Here is a 16,246-nt window from a genome sequence, read left to right on the forward strand (position 1 = left end):
TCTCACATCAGGTATATCAAATAATCACCAGGATTTACTGTATGAAATAATTTCAATATATACAAGAACAAGGAGACAAGGCACTGAGGTCATAATCATCTGGGTTCCTGCTCATGTAGGAATTATAGAGAATGAAGGAGCGGCCAAATTTAGCCAACAAGCTGTGGAAAAAGGAAACATAGACGAACATATGAATCTTTCAAAATCAGAAGGAAAGGGCATTGTATGAAAGGAAATCAATAAAGAGTGGCAGCAACACTGGGATCAAGAGATTAGTGGAAGACATTTATATTCCATTCAAAATACAACAGAACTAGACAATTATGACCAGATTAGGAATAGGACACAGTAACCTTAATGGTACACTTCACATTATAGGGAAGCATCCAACCATTCCAACCAACATGTGTTTGTTAATTGCAGTAAATATATCGTAGAGAGGATGGACATGATGGGAGGAATGAAAAGATCAGGGTTAAATGGAGCAGGAATAAAGAGCATATTGTGTGGTGGAAACGGACGAGGTAGAGGACACTGGGTCAGCTTGCTAATGTGAACATGACTCTCAGGGCAAATTTAAAATATAGAACAAGTGCAAAGTTTGATTATTCAAAAGGTGGCAGTAGTGCAACACTTAGGACTGCAAGGTCCTTTCATTAGGATATACTTCTACAGTGTGTATAGGATCTGCACCCACTTCTTATTGATAATAAGCTGACTTTGGTCAATTGAAGATGAAACCAGGAGTTAAGAAACCTATCCAGACAAAACCTTTTTTCAGCAGTTCTGAAGTCATTAACACAGACAAAGATATCCTCACAGACTCCTCAGCGCTGCCTTGGAAGGACTGTATCTCACAATGAACAATAAAACAGTAAGACTGTGACGATCAACGTGGAAGTTACATTATTAAAATTCCTGGAAGCTTGATAACGGTCTTTGGACATTTTGACGCTTTGCAGGAAGGACAACTTTGTTTTTATTTGTTACTAATGTAGCCTATAAACTACAGAGTGGGCGTTGGCCTTACAAGATAGCGAGTAAAAACTAGTTGTATCCGCCCGGCTTCCGTACAATGATACAGGAGAACACAGAAGCTCATCACAAGATTTTCGGGGCGTGTCGGCACGGAAATAATCAAACTGATGCTTCCAGCAGAAGCGACCTAAAGATTCCTGAGCTCTGAAGTGTCTGTAAGTATATGTTTAAGTGAATATATTTGCAATCTGTGATGTAGGTAATTTCTATACAATCCTAAATGACCATCGATAACAGCCACTATTTTACTTTGTTATAGCCACTGTTGCGCGCAAGTACGCGTTCAGTGAACGATCGTTCATGAACTTGTTCATATTTTGGGCGAACGTGAACTGAACGTACTGTATTTCTGCCTGATGAACGTTATCTGGCGTTTGTGAACGGCGCTCTCGCAATGTTTTACTTCGTTCAAGAGAGTGGCAGGTTTCCATCGAGGCTTCCAGGCGAAAAGCGGCTAAAACACCCCGTAAACAGGCCTTAATATGTATATAATATGTGATGTGTGTCATCAAAATGCGAAGCATGGAGGCAAAAACAAATGATTGCAGCAGCACTACCTCAGACTCTGCCTTAGAGGTGGGTAAAAATATCAATTCATCAATGCATTGCAATATATTTTTCCCAATTTAATATCGATTCAGAAAATCCTCTGAATCGATTCAGGCAAGCAGCGGCCCTCGACCACCCGCTGTCCCTCGCCGGACGCCTCTCGGTCCCCGCCTCCAGCTCGCTCGAGGGTCGGAGGGTGATGTGCCGCGGAAACACCGTCGGCGGGTAGCCGATGTCTGACGCACTGCTCTTTGGGAGACTGTAAACTCCCAGCACAACACCTGTCTCACCCTGGCTGCTGTGTTGTATTGTGCATATATACTCCTACTAGAGGGAGTATGTTACCAGTGTTGTGTTGTGGTTAACCTGATGGGAGTTTCATAGAGGAAGAAACATGACGTAAACACAGAAGTTATTGCAATCCAGACGTGTCTCCGTGTGATTACATAAATAAATAAGATTAGCGACTTTATTACAGCCGCTGCACCGTGCGCCCGAGGGTAGCGCTCTCCTCCGAGGAGAGAGGGGGGTTCATTGTTAACGTTTTACCCCCTCGTGTGTAGCTGGAGGGCGGAGGGACCGCGGTTATGTCTGTTTCTGTCAGACAAAAATGAACAATGCAGTCCAAGAAACAATGGCACTTTCTCAGCTTCATTACATTTCGAACTAGAACTTCCTGGAGGAAAGATTTACAATTTAAGATGACTTTTTTGAATTTGAAAATTATCAACAGGTTCTCTAATGAATTATTTGTTTATTACTACTGAATCAATATCAAAGCATTTAAATCAATATTGAATCGAAGAGCGACCTAAAAAATCGCAATCGAATGAACAAAAAATTGTTCAGAACCTCACGATACTTGCTGTCCGTGGTTCTATATGGTCTGTGGCAATAATTTAGAAAAATAATAGCTCGCAGCAACATATTAGAAAAAAAAAGAACTATGAGCGAGCTCATTTTTGGAACTGTGAACTTAGTATACAATGTTTTGAACTATAAACTGAACTAGTTCATTTTGAAATTTGTGAACTGAACTTTGAACTAGTTAATGTAGAAAGTGAACTTTCTCAACACTGATTATTGCCAATAAGTTTAGGGTAGGTGAGCAGGTTGTGTTAGAAAATATATCATGTTTGCCCTCTTTGGTCTATTTAATGTTTATTGAACTAAAGACTGAATCTTAAGTGTTAAGAAATGGTTTTAATGTATCATATGTCGTGTATTAATATTCAGAGACAATCTAATATAGAAACTCCATTTTCAGTGGAGTTGGCACAAAGAGAGAGTGAGATGGTGATCAGATAAAGGGATAAAGTTGAAATTCAAGAATAGTTAATATTATTTATGTGATAAAATGTACTCCGCCGTTCCTTCTTTACAGGCACAATGGTATCACCAACCCCTCTATGCGTGGCCAACACCACCTTCGCTCTGGCTTTGCTCAAAAAGCTGAGTGAGGACGACACGACGGCAAATGTCTTCTACTCTCCTTTCAGCATCTCTTCAGCCCTGGCTATGGTGATGATGGGGGCCAGAGGCAACACAGCTGCACAGATGTCAGAGGTACAAAACACACACACACACACACACACACACATTAACGTTGATGGCTACACCAAGTTCAGTTTGAGTATGATAATAACATAATCTTTTTTTCTGTTTAAGATGGTATAATGGCTGTCCACCTGGTGCACAAATAATGCATGACTGCATGTCTTTGTGAGTAAGGGTAGGTGTGTGATTGTCCACGCATGAAAGAGATCAGAAGTGACAGTAACGTATGGCTGCTGTGAGGATTTTTATAGCAGCCAGTTTCCAGAAAGTCCAGCTGTGTGAACTGCTGTCTTATAACTTGTTCATTAACCAGCTGGTCATCAAATACCACAGTCTGTTGATGGGAATCAGAAATGTGCGGGTCAGCGATGACATCACCGGGATTTCCAAGATTTTGACATTTACCTTCCCGCTAACTACGATTACCATTTAGAAACGCGCATACACTGTTACTTTCAAAGAACAGAAAAACAAACAAAAAGGGTCTCATTAAGAGGACTTAAAAAATATTACACATAAGAACACAAGAATCTTGGCTGAAAACCAATACACTGGCAATCCAAATGGAGCCTTTTACAGTTGAGGTGATTGAATAAGGTAATACATTATACATACAAAAAAAATACATTCAGCTTTTCAACTAAAATTTCTCATTGAAGTAGCCTTGTCTAAACCAATGATATCCTGCCTTTTTTATTTGATCCATTGCCATATATTTCAACCATTTATCCATCACATTTAGCTAGCAGTAAACCATTTAGCCACTAGGCTCTCTTAAGATAACTCTTACCAATGTACTACCTACTTTATTTTTTAACTTACTGTCAACTAGAATTGTACAGTATTGCCTAAGCTATATATATTGTTAATGTGATATGAGACAAATGAGAGTTCCATTATATTCAAGAGAAGAGAGGCCGATATCTCTAATAGTCTGCAAATCACAAACAATCTAGATGGATGAATAGCACAACAGATAAGAGGAAGAAATCTGCATTTTTGATTTTAGGGTGAAATGTCCCTTTAGGTATCTTATGTGAGTGACTTGAGTGACTCACTATCCTTCAACATAGTGTATACAAATGCATAACATGGAGCACCAAAGTCAACAAACTACAAAGAAAACCTTGCTAGTTTTGTAGTCTCATCTGTTAATAGGCAAAATGATCACCACACTGCTGTAATAAACTGTTTATAACAGACTGCTGTGTTTCTTTCTCAGTGCATCTATTTAACACTTGTCCTCTTCATCAACAGTGCCTGAAAACCTGTGATGTTCAGGACGATGTCCACAGCAGTTTTGAGCAGCTGCTGGGTGAACTCAACAAGGCAGACGCTCCGTATGCCCTCTGTGTGGCCAACAGACTGTACGGGGAGCAGTCCTACCAGTTTGTTGAGGTGTGTGTATTTCAGCATGTGTGTATGTATCTTCAGGAGTAGGTCTGGTTGTGTTAACATATTTGTACGCTGGAGTGAATGAGATACACAAACAAGAATATCTGAGCGGAAGGAATGATGAATGAGGGAGTGGGCAGCAGGCCAGTATACAAACAAGGAAAGTAGTGGTTGTGAAAATATTCTAGCTGTGATGGCCTTTAACTCCACTTACTAAGTAAACTAACCAGCTTATGAATTATATTATTGTTTTGTGTGATCACAATCAGTAAATGTGTTGTTGATGGTTCCAGCATTTCTTAAGAGGCACCAGGAAGCACTACAACGCAGAGCTGGAGTCTGTTGACTTCGTAAAGAGCTTTGAGGCAGCAAGGCTCAACATAAACAGCTGGGTGGAGGAGAAGACACAAGGTGGTTCATACACACTAACATACACACTTATCAGTAAGCTAATAGACACTCATGTCTCCTTCATCCATTGCAATTATTCTAACACCGGTCAAACATTGTAAACTGATCTTTAACTGGAGGAGCACCATATTAATGGTAAGCACACTCACTTATGTCAGTCTCATTTTTGGATGCAGAAATAAAAGCTAGATCTCCAGACTGCTAAAACTTTACATTAACATGTAAACTTGCATGCTATTTCAGTGCCAAGAGTTTAAACTTTTTCATGATGCCAGCCTGAGAGTGGGCAGAGTTGAAGGGTGGAGACTAATTTCATCAACTTTTCTTGGTATTAATTTAAATTGTCCTGTAAATGCAAAAGAAATATCTTTTTGTGTCAAAAATATGATTGAACTACATTGTATGTCAGGGAAACATTGCAGTTGATGGAACCTTTTTTCAACACATTACATGCTTCAGTTGAGTGAAATCATATCATATATGATATCATTTTATCCTTCAGGTAAAATTAAGGATGTGCTGGCCCAGGGTGTGTTGGACAGCACGGCCAGGCTGGTGCTGGTCAATGCCATGTACTTGAAAGGCAACTGGAACGAGAAGTTTAAGAAATACGACACACGTGATGCTCAGTTCAGAATCAACCAGGTAACACTGCTCAAAGAAAACATCCAATATGGCTACAGTGATTGACAAAGATCAGTTAAAGTTAGAAAATGTGGGGTTTTAAAATTGTTGTATAGCAGCATATACCATTTAGTCAGCTTTGAACCGGTCAACAAAACACTGAATCTGCATCAAGTGATTTGTAGTTAGTGCATCAGACAGAAAAAAAACAGAAACACTGAAAAACAAACTCAACAACAAGCCTCCATACTGTGTCAGCTTTGTAGGGTTGTCTTAGCTTTTGATTAAATGTTCACCTTTCTTCATTTCTTTATTTCAGCTCACCACCATTTCTCACTGACTGGATAATTTGCAAATGGCTGCAGTGCGTTTTGTTGTCTACAAGACTTCAGCTGGTGTTAAGTTTCTCTTTAAGTTTTTCTATTTTTCTGTTTGATTTTAGAATGAAACCAAACCAGTGAAGATGATGCACCAGACATCTCGGTTCCCTTTTACCTTCATCCCTGAAGCCAACTGCCAGGTGATGAAACTGTTCAGTTAATGAATCCATTACTGCAGTATGTCAGTTAATATTTCTGTCAGTCCATCAAACAACTGGGATCATTGAACCAGTCATATATTCCCTTTGTTAATGAGGTGACTTAAAGTTACATTAATCATGAAGCTATCACTTAAGGTTTGTTTTTTTTTCCATGTGATCCAATACATTAGCTTATCTTGCAACAAAAGATAACCAAACAGTTGACTAGTATATGCTGTACATCTGCTGTAATGTTCTAAACCTGTTGAACAGATCCTAGAGATGCCATACGAAGGAAAGGAGCTCAGCATGCTCATCTTTCTACCCAACGACATGAAGGAAGGTACAACAGGTCTGGAAAAGGTAGGAACACCCCCGGCCCCCTGCTTGCGCGAACACACACACAGACACACACACACACACACACATAGAAACACCACACAAGAGACAGACAAACTAATAATTGGTTTTATGTCCACCCCAGCTGGAGAAGGAGCTTACCTATGAGAACTTTGTGAAGTGGACTCGTCCAGACATGATGGATGTAACTAATGTTGAGGTGGGGCTGCCCCGGTTCAAGATGGAGGAGAATTATGACATGAAGAGTGTCCTGATCAGCATGGGCATGGTGGATGCTTTTGATATCGCAAGGAGTGACTTCTCTGGTAGGAGCACATCAGACATGTTCATAAAAATGTAAAAGGAGGTCAATATTAGGGTTGGTTATTGTTAAGAACCTCATGATTCCATTTGGATTCTTCAGGTCGCAACTCGATTCAATACTGACTTAAATGCTTCGATATCGATTCAGTAATAAGTCGTAATAAACAAATAAGTCATTAGAGTACCTGTTGATAATTTTTTGATCAAAAAAATGTATCTTAAATTAAAACTTCCTCTAGGAAGCTCTAGTTCAAATTGAAATGTAAACAAAGGTACTTGATGTGTTTAGTTATAAAATAGCGCAACTATAGTTAAGCTGAGAAAGTCCCATTGTTTCTGGGACTGCATGGTACATTTTTGTCTGACATAAACATAGACATGACCACGGTCCCTCCGCCCTCCGGCTAGACACGAGGGGGTAAACGTTGACCCTGAACCCCCCTCTCTCCCCGGAGGAGAGTGCTACCCGCGAGCGCACGGTGCAGCAGCCAGGGTGAGACAGGTGTTGTGCTGGGAGTTTACAGTCACTGAAAGAGCGGTGCGTCAGACATCGGCTACCCGCCTCCGCAACTCCAACCCTCGAGCGAAGTCGCGGGCGCGGCGCTTCCAGCTGCTGAAGGCGGGGACCGAGAGGCGTCCGGTGAGGGACAGCGGGTGGTCGGGGGCCGCTGCTTGCCTGAATCGGTTCAGAGGATTTTATGAATCGATATTAAATTGGTAAAAAACATATTGCAGTGCATTGATGAATTGATATTTTTAACCACCCCTAGTCAATATTGAATAGATGTTCGTCCAAATCAATGAGCTCTGTGTTTCTATGTAGGGTGAGCTCAGGCATTATATTTATTTTAATTATTCTTTAATCCATCTCTTCTGCTGACAGGCATGTCTCCTTCCAATGACCTGGTCCTGTCAAAAGTCGTCCACAAGGCCTTCCTGGAGGTCAATGAAGAGGGAACTGAGGCTGCTGCTGCTTCTGCAATTATGTGTAGACTACTCTCTTGCACGTTATATTTAGTACCTCCACCAACCTTCATTGCAGACCACCCCTTCCTCTTCTTCATCAGGCATAACCCCTCCATGAGCATTCTCTTTGCTGGCCGATACTGCTCCCCTGAGTGAGCACTGTATGTATCACTAGAAGAATGTCGAGAGCATCACCACTCTAGAGCTCCCTATAGCTAATCACACCCTGAGTTTCCATCCTGTATTTTCAAAACCAGAAAGATGTTTGATTTTCTGAACTTTGGCTTCTTGTCTGCATCACTTCTCATGAGTGATTCTGTGTTTATCCTGTGCCTTCTTGAACATAACATTCTTGCACTCTTGATCTTTTGCACATAATCTCATCCTGAGGATATGGTTTACTTCATGTCTATGATGCATGTATGACCCTATTTGCTGCAACTTCATACCCTACCCTACTGTAACTATATCATTAAATTGTGGTATGTTTTATCTTATACTTTACACCCTTTGTGAGAATTTACCTTTATTACATGTCTGTTATACCTGTTGTTTCAACCACCAGCACAGATGTTGACTGTGATTTTATATCAAGATTCAAAATTCAAGCTTCAAAGGTTTTATTTGTCACATACTCACACAGGATGCGCAGTGAAATGTTTTTGTGACATGTACTGTACTTCTGTGCTTAATTTAAGTAAAGATAAAAATATAATGCAGTGCAAGTAAAATACAATAGAATATAATAAATATAATAAATACAATAAAATACAATAAAAACACGTTTTATTCAGAGTGCAGAGTTCAGGGCTCTGATTGCCGCAGGGAAAAAACTGTTCCTCATCCTCTCTGTGCGTGTTTTATGACAGCGCAGGCGTCTGTCTGACCTGAGGGTCACAAACAGTCTGTTGCAGGGGTGATGGGGATCCTTGATAATCTGAATAATACCATATGAACATGTGATGGGTGCAAGATTCTCTGCACTTTTCATCCTTTATATATTCAGTTAACAAAAAAAGATGATGTGATAAAATCACATTTTCAGAAGGATATTGCCTCAAGGGTTATTAAAACTACACCAAGCAAAGTGCAGTACTACTATTATGCATTTAGTTAATATAGAATATGTGAGTGATTCGCAAATACTCTTTAACCCTTTTTCTTTTAAGCTATTCCTTTTATTGACATTTTCTCTGATCTGGCTACGTGTGTAAATGGATTCAGTTGGATCAGTTTTTGTGGAGATGTAGCTGTTAATAGAAATGCTCATTGTCTCTGAGAAGGCTTTATCATACGCTGTTAATGTTTAACCAAACTAAGAAAGTATAATTCTCTCTTTAATGCTATATGAGGTATAATACATACACTGAACTAAAATATAAACGCAACACTTTTGTCTTTGCTCCCATTTTTTATGAGCTGAACTCAGAGATGTAAAACATTTTCTACGTACACAAAAGAACCATTTCTCTCAAATATTGTTCACAAATCCGTCTAAATCTGTGTTAGTGAGCACTTCTCCTTTGCCGAGATAATCCATCCCACCTCACAGGGGTGGCATATCAAGATGCTGATTAGACGGCTGACGGCATGATTCTTGCACAGGTGTGCCCTAGGCTGGCCACAATAAAAGGCAACTCAGAAATGTGCAGTTTTATCGCACAGCACAATGCCACAGATGTCACAAGTTTTGAGGGAACGTGCAATTGGTGGTGACCCACCTTGGCTTCGTTATGCACTCGCGACCTCGGCGTGATTTTTCAGCTCGGCTCCTGCGACGTTGTCAATTAAGCGATCAAAATAATACTTCTGCAGGAGAAAAATATCTTTGGATATGCCAGTCCATTTAATAACTTTGAAAACAAAAGCATTACGGTGGAAACAACTCAAAACTGTTGCCAGCCTGCGGTGGAAAACAAAATGTGCCACCCCTGAATCAATTAGTAGGCACCTTAAGTGTCCTTCCACCACACCCCACAGCGCCACTCAGGCAACCTAGAAGAATGGCTCCTCCAATTGGCATGCTGACTGCAGGAATGTCCACCAGAGCTGTTGTCCGTGAATTGAATGTTCATTTCTCTACCATAAGCTGTCTCCAAAGGTGTTTCAGACAGGTTGGCAGTACATCCAACCGGCCTCACAACCGCAGACCAAGTGTAACCACACCAGCCCAGGACCTCCACATCCAACATGTTCACCACCAAGATCGTCTGAGACCATCCACCCGGACAGCTGCTGCAACAATGGGTTTGCATAACCAAAGAATTTCTGCACAAACTGTCAGAAACCGTCTCAGGGAAGCTCATCTGCATGCTTGTTTTCCTCATCGGGGTTTCGACCTGACTGAAGTACGTCGTCTTAACTGACTTGAGTGGGCAAATGCTCACATTCGACGGCACTTGGTCTGGCACGTTGGAGAGGTGTTCTCTTCATGGATGAATCCCGGTTTTCACTGTTCAGGGCAGATGGCAGCATGTGTGGCGTCGTGTGGATGAGCGGTTTGCTGATGTCAGCGTTGTGGATTGAGATACCGTGAGGAGATCCTGAGGCCCATTGTTGTGCCATTCATCCACGACCATCACCTCATGTTGCAGCATGATAATGCACAGCCCCACGTTGCAAGGATCTGTGCACAATTCCTGGAAGCTGAAAACATCCCAGTTCTTGCATGGCCGGCATACTCACAGGACATGTCACCCATTGAGCATGTTTGGGATGCTCTGGATACGACACGTATACGACACGTATACTATAGTGTGTTCCAGTTCCTGCCAATATCCAGCAACTTGGCACAGCCATTGAAGAGGAGTGGACCAACATTCCACAGGCCACAATCAACAACCTGATCAACTCTATGAGAAGGAGATGTGAGGCAAATGGTGGTCACACCAGATACTGACTGGTTTTCAGACCCCCTCCCCCCCCAATAAAGCAAAACTGCACATTTCCGAATGGCATATTATTGTGGCCAGCCTGTGCAATAATCATGCCGTCTAATCAGCATCTTGATATGCCACACCTGTGAGGTGGGATGGATTATCTCGGCAAAGGAGAAGTGCTCACTAACAGATTTAGACAGATATGTTAACTATATTTGAGAGAAATGGTTCTTTTGTGTATATAGAAAATGATTTAGATCTTTGAGTTCAGCTCATGAAAAATGGGAGCAAAAACAAAAGTGTTGCGTTTATATTTTTGTTCAGTGTGTATATATGTGTCCTGTTTCTTCAGGCCTCTCTTCACTAAGAGCAAAGGAGTAATACATGTTCTTAAAAGAAAATAACACAGAAGCCCTAATAAGACTGGGGCTGTTACACTATCCAAGTATTCTAATAATACATCTAATAATCCAAAGAATGTGTTTAAAGGGATTAAATGAACCTGCAAATGTGTAATGACACGACACTTCATTAGTGTAGGGTCTCACTCCAGCACAGTAGGTGGCGCTAATGCATCTCTGTTATGGTCCTGAGTGATACAAGTCCAAAAAGAAGAACATTTAGGGTAACGCACTTCCGCATCCTTTCCTAGCTGTCATTTTTGAAGTGTGGTTAATCCAAAGATGAGGCGCTTATCAACAAAAGACGACGGTAACATCACTAGAAATCTCTGAACCTTCGAAGCAAACTGAAATAGACAATGTGGCTAACATATTCTAGTTTAAAGGCGACGGACCAGCTAACTTAGCTCCCAGTGCTGCCTGCTGCTAATCAGGTTCTCCCTGCTTGCTTGGTGATGGAGGGGCTAATAAGCAAGCTCACAGAAAAGCATGTCCTTTTCACGGCTTCCTTCGCTATACGACTGGCCTTGGTCGCTTATGGAGACTACCAGGACCGGACTATGGTGGTGAAGTACACTGACATTGACTACCATGTGTTCACGGATGCTGCGAGGTTCATTACTGAGGTAACAAGTCTTATTATAGCTACTTTAATTGTTGTTTCGCTACATTATGCTAACGCTTCGCTATGTTATGTTACAATTATCGGTACTGCACTAAGTTACCTTCAAAACATTGAAACAAAACTCAAATTGTATAAAAAAAATAATGTTTACCCCACTTCATATATTCTCCTATAGATACTAGATGCCTTTAACATGAAGCTTTACATACAAAACACATGTTCAGTTTATGTAACATGTTATATTGTTACAGGTGAACATTACACCACCAAACATTATATGACGCAGTTAAAATGAGCTCGACCTCTACCAGCATTAAAGCTCTGCTTATTGCATGCTAATGCATGAGGAGACTAATAATGATCCCATGATGATATAACACTGACTGTTGCCATGCTGCATAATGAGTACTTTTGTATTGTAATTTTGATATTTTAAGTACATTTTGTTAAGTATTATGTACTGTTATATATATAATTTCCACCTTTCCACAGGGGCAGTCCCCATACAACCGATCAACCTACCGCTACACCCCTCTCCTGGCCTGGATGCTCACCCCTAACATCTATGTCAGCATGGTATTTGGAAAGATGCTCTTCATTGTGTGTGACGTGCTCTCAGGACTGCTCATCTACAGAATCCTCCGTCTGAGAGGTCTGCGCTCAGAGGTATGTTTTTATCAATCTGATCCTTGTTGACCAGAATTCCTTTGCGAGAATAGTTGTTTAGTAATTGCTGACTAGAGCTGCAAATACTTTATTAATTTAGCCCTGTGAAACAACAATGTTTAGAGGCTTATGGGAATGCACAGTGCAGATAAAAGTTGTGTTTTGGGGGGATTTATTTTCAGACTGCACGTCGCGTTTCTTCTCTGTGGCTCCTCAACCCACTGCCCATGGGAGTATCCAGCCGAGGGAATGCCGAGTCAATCCTGGCTGCACTGGTGCTGGGGACATTACTCTGTATGGAAGGTACATCTAAGCTCTTTAAAATTATGTGTACGTTGCTGATTAGTGAAGTAAACTAGGTACTCAGCTTCTCTGCCTTTTACCCTTTCCTTCCAGCTCGTCATCTGATGTGGGCAGCCATACTCTATGGTCTGTCCGTTCACATGAAGATCTACCCCATTACATATGCTCTGCCCATCGCCCTAATGCTGCGTACACAAGAGACCAGATCTGATGGGGGCAGGTGGAGGTGGAGGAGCTTTGTTGGATTTATAGGAAGCTTCCTCAACCAAAAGCTGTTCCTCTTTGCAAGTGTGGCCGGAGGAGTCTTCTGTATGCTCACAGCGCTCTTCTATTACATGTGAGATGAAGAAAGAAAATACGTACAGAAAAAGGTTTTCATTGCCTGTCATTGCTTCTGCTGCCTCTGCTTGATAAGTATTGAATATTGCAGATGATGTTTAAGCCTGCCCAACTATGTTTGAGCGTTCAGTAAGATTTCATGTCTTTGTCGAGATAACTTAAGAATATAAGAATAATCCATCTGCTAACACCAGATGTGGATATTCATTATTGATATTAATAACAAAAAAACAGATGCCAAATGTTTCTTTAAAGACAATTGGCCATTTGGTAGCAGTGAAACCTGGCTCAAATTAAATTTAGTTTCTGACTATTTGAGATATATTAAAAAATGCCCTTGTAGCGTTCTGATAAAAAAAACATAGAGCCAGGTGTTTGAAATGTCTGATTCATTTTTTGTATTTTTGTATTTATTTTTGTCTTTTATCTGAAGAAATGCACTAACTTCTGAATAATTTTGAATTGAAATGCTCAAATCATGTGACTCCTCTCTTGTGTTGTCAGGTATGGTTGGGAGTTCCTTCATGAGACCTACTTGTACCATCTGACCAGACGGGACATCAGACACAATTTCTCTCCATATTTTTACATGCTCTACCTCACTGCAGGTACTCACCCATTCAGCCATTCATAGCTTGTTAGTGTGACATGTTGCTGTAGACCGAGATACACTGCTTTTTGTCAGCACCAATAATTTTCTTGTTTATTTAATCATTTATATATTATATGTGTAAATGGGGAATGTAACTTTAAAGAATATGGTGTGGATTTCTAGGGATGGTCAAATTCTTTTGTCCTTTGTTGGTGCAGACAGCAGGTGGAGCCAGTGGCTTGGCCTGGCAGCATTCCTGCCACAGCTCATCCTGCTGTTGGTGGCATCATGGGCCTTTCACTCTGACCTGGTTTTCTGCTGTTTCCTGCACACCGCCATCTTTGTCTCTTTCAACAAAGTCTGCACTTCACAGGTACACAAAGCACCAACAACAGCAGAGTTCAGAAGATGCATTGTTTTGCACTTACTGCTAGCCAGTTTTGACTTTCCCCTCGCAGTCATCAAAACTGTATGAGGATTGAGATGACCTGTAAAAAGAAAAGGGATGGTTGTGTTGATCCACTTAAGAAGAGAGACAGTTTTTTCTTAGTTAGAATGGCACAACAATACATTCCAAAATGTCAAAGTGCAGGAGGCTTAATGAAAACGAAATTACCATACCATAATCACCGATCAGCGCGGCCTCAGTTTGGAGAAGCAGAGAGCCACTCCAGTCCAGATGCTCAGCTTTGTACTGCAGTGAAGGGGTCCAATGAAAAAGCGAAATTTAACCACCTAAAACAAGGCTCACGTAAAAAAATCTATAACAGTTCAAGTGACGTTGTATAGAGAAAATTCCCAGCGCTTTGCATCGCCGTCAGACCGGCTTTTGTTTTGGCACTACATTTTCTCAACCATAGAACCTCGTATCCCTAAAGGGATAGTTCGGGTTTTTTGAAGTGGGGTCATATAAAGTACATTTCTATAGTTGATCTGTTCCCTACCATAATAGGCCGGGAGCCAGATCAACCCCTCAGGATGTTTTTTGCTACCTTTTTTTCACTATTATTTCCTGTTATCCCATACATTGGGCCATCACAAGTTGATAAACTCCAGTTCCAGTTGCAGTACCATAATATATACAATTACATCATTTCGCTGGACGCTTTTCACAAAAATTGTTTTTTTTGGCCCCTGAGGCCAAACGGCCCCGAGTTGGGGGTGGAGGTGGAGGTTATCAACTTGTGATGGCCCAATGTATGGGATAACAGGAAATAATAGTGAAAAAAAGGTAGCAAAATACATCCTGAGGGGTTGACCTGGCTCCCGGCCTATTATGGTAGGGAACAGATCAACTGTAGAAATGTACTTTATATGACCCCACCTCAAAAAACCCGAACTATCCCTTTAACGTTATTTGTGAAAAAGGGAGACTTCCAATTGAGTACCCCAACCTAAGTTTGACATCTAGTTTGGGTATTGAATTGGATCCTGTCCATCTCTTTCATCATCCAGCCACAGTCACTATGAAGTTTTAATGCATGTGTGCAGTTCTATACTCTAGCCTTAGCTCACACTCCTCAGGCAGCTTTTAACTATGTTGCTTGTCATCCTTTGGTAGTACTTCCTGTGGTACCTGTGTTTACTCCCTCTGGTCCTTCCTCACCTGAGACTGTCGCTAAAGCAGGGAGTGGGACTGCTGCTCCTTTGGTTTGCTGGACAGGTAATTCAATTTATCACATTATGAAATGCAATTAAATATGACTTCTTTAGTATCTCAAGTTGTAGATGCATTGATGCCTACCAGACAGTGTTGCGTGCTGTTTGGCATCTGTCAGTGGTGACTGAGGTTGTTCTGCAATGTTTTAAATGTAGCTCTGTAACTAAAATGACCTTGATGATTTGAAGAAACTATTATATTTTCTCTCCACTGTTAGGGTATTTGGTTGGGTCCAGCCTACTTCCTGGAGTTTGAAGGCCACAACACCTTCCTGTTGATCTGGCTTGCCGGTTTGCTCTTCTTGATCATCAATTCCTCAATCTTGATTCAGATTGTAGCCCACTACAAACCAACACAAGCTCCACAGAGACTGAAGGTTGAATGACACTCAGTAATTTTAACTGATACAGATGATAAAATGGGGACGCACGTTTATAAATAAAGTATGTATTTTGGTAAATCTCTGTCTCCCTTGTACTTATTCACATTCTCATGCCGCCCAGTCACCCTTTGCACAAAGTAGAGTCATACAAGGCTATTTCTTGAGTGACAAAGCCACAATTGAATCTCAAGTCACTCTGAGTTAAACCCATTGGTAAAACATTAATCCTCAATGACTCACATAGGGCAGAAAACTTCTGTTGCACTGTTTTCTCTGGGTTGAAACTTTGAAATCTGTTCCACCTGTGACCTCGCCACACAGATGTTTTTCAATTTTTCCGTTTGCTGTCAAGAGCAAAATACCTGCTGTAGATCAGAGATCACACAGTCCACCCACACCCACAACCATGATGTTAAACAGCTTTGGACCAAAATATTTGCACAGCGCTTTTGGTTGGCATTGTCAAGTCTTGAGGATGGGAAACTCTTTCTCATTCCAGAGGGAGAAATGTTAAGATTGTGTATAGGCGGTTTTTAAACCTTCTCATGTTAATTCTCACTTCCAAAACTTGTAGCAGGGATTTTTAAGCATGATTCAGATTTCACTTTCGAAAGATCAGGGAAATGATCTGTTCTAAATCATGTCATGTCTGTGACCTGACTAGCATGAATAGAGC

At 41.0% G+C, this 16,246-nt stretch overlaps 2 protein-coding genes across 2 annotated transcripts; both read left to right on the plus strand.

Moving 5' to 3' along the window:
* The first annotated feature begins 923 nt into the window (after positions 1–923).
* Positions 924–8,227, plus strand: LOC115569724 (leukocyte elastase inhibitor-like). The gene is made up of 9 exons (XM_030397781.1): positions 924–1,193; positions 2,972–3,153; positions 4,402–4,542; positions 4,833–4,950; positions 5,453–5,595; positions 6,017–6,094; positions 6,368–6,457; positions 6,579–6,759; positions 7,641–8,227. Exons 2-9 carry the CDS (start codon positions 2,977–2,979, stop codon positions 7,877–7,879), a joined length of 1,167 nt encoding a protein of 388 aa, XP_030253641.1. The 5' UTR covers positions 924–1,193; positions 2,972–2,976; the 3' UTR covers positions 7,880–8,227.
* A 2,973-nt stretch (positions 8,228–11,200) lies between these two features.
* Positions 11,201–15,648, plus strand: pigm (phosphatidylinositol glycan anchor biosynthesis, class M). The gene is made up of 8 exons (XM_030397583.1): positions 11,201–11,629; positions 12,121–12,294; positions 12,477–12,597; positions 12,691–12,934; positions 13,441–13,544; positions 13,747–13,901; positions 15,090–15,191; positions 15,406–15,648. The coding sequence occupies exons 1-8, from the start codon at positions 11,459–11,461 to the stop codon at positions 15,571–15,573; spliced, it is 1,239 nt and encodes a 412-aa protein (XP_030253443.1). The 5' UTR covers positions 11,201–11,458; the 3' UTR covers positions 15,574–15,648.
* Positions 15,649–16,246: the final 598 nt, after the last annotated feature.

This window comes from Sparus aurata, chromosome 19 (assembly GCF_900880675.1).
Source record: "Sparus aurata chromosome 19, fSpaAur1.1, whole genome shotgun sequence".
NCBI classification, from domain to species: domain Eukaryota; kingdom Metazoa; phylum Chordata; class Actinopteri; order Spariformes; family Sparidae; genus Sparus; species Sparus aurata.

Excerpts from the sequence above, each read along its gene's own strand:
- LOC115569724 (XM_030397781.1), top strand. The coding sequence starts at position 2,977 with ATGGTATCACCAACCCCTCTATGCGTGGCCAACACCACCTTCGCTCTG. Across the intron at positions 3,154-4,401 it reads CAGCTGCACAGATGTCAGAG|TGCCTGAAAACCTGTGATGT; the intron begins GTACAAAACACA and ends CTTCATCAACAG. Across the intron at positions 4,951-5,452 it reads GGTGGAGGAGAAGACACAAG|GTAAAATTAAGGATGTGCTG; the intron begins GTGGTTCATACA and ends TTTATCCTTCAG.
- pigm (XM_030397583.1), top strand. The coding sequence starts at position 11,459 with ATGGAGGGGCTAATAAGCAAGCTCACAGAAAAGCATGTCCTTTTCACG. Across the intron at positions 12,295-12,476 it reads TGAGAGGTCTGCGCTCAGAG|ACTGCACGTCGCGTTTCTTC; the intron begins GTATGTTTTTAT and ends ATTTATTTTCAG. Across the intron at positions 13,545-13,746 it reads CATGCTCTACCTCACTGCAG|ACAGCAGGTGGAGCCAGTGG; the intron begins GTACTCACCCAT and ends TTGTTGGTGCAG.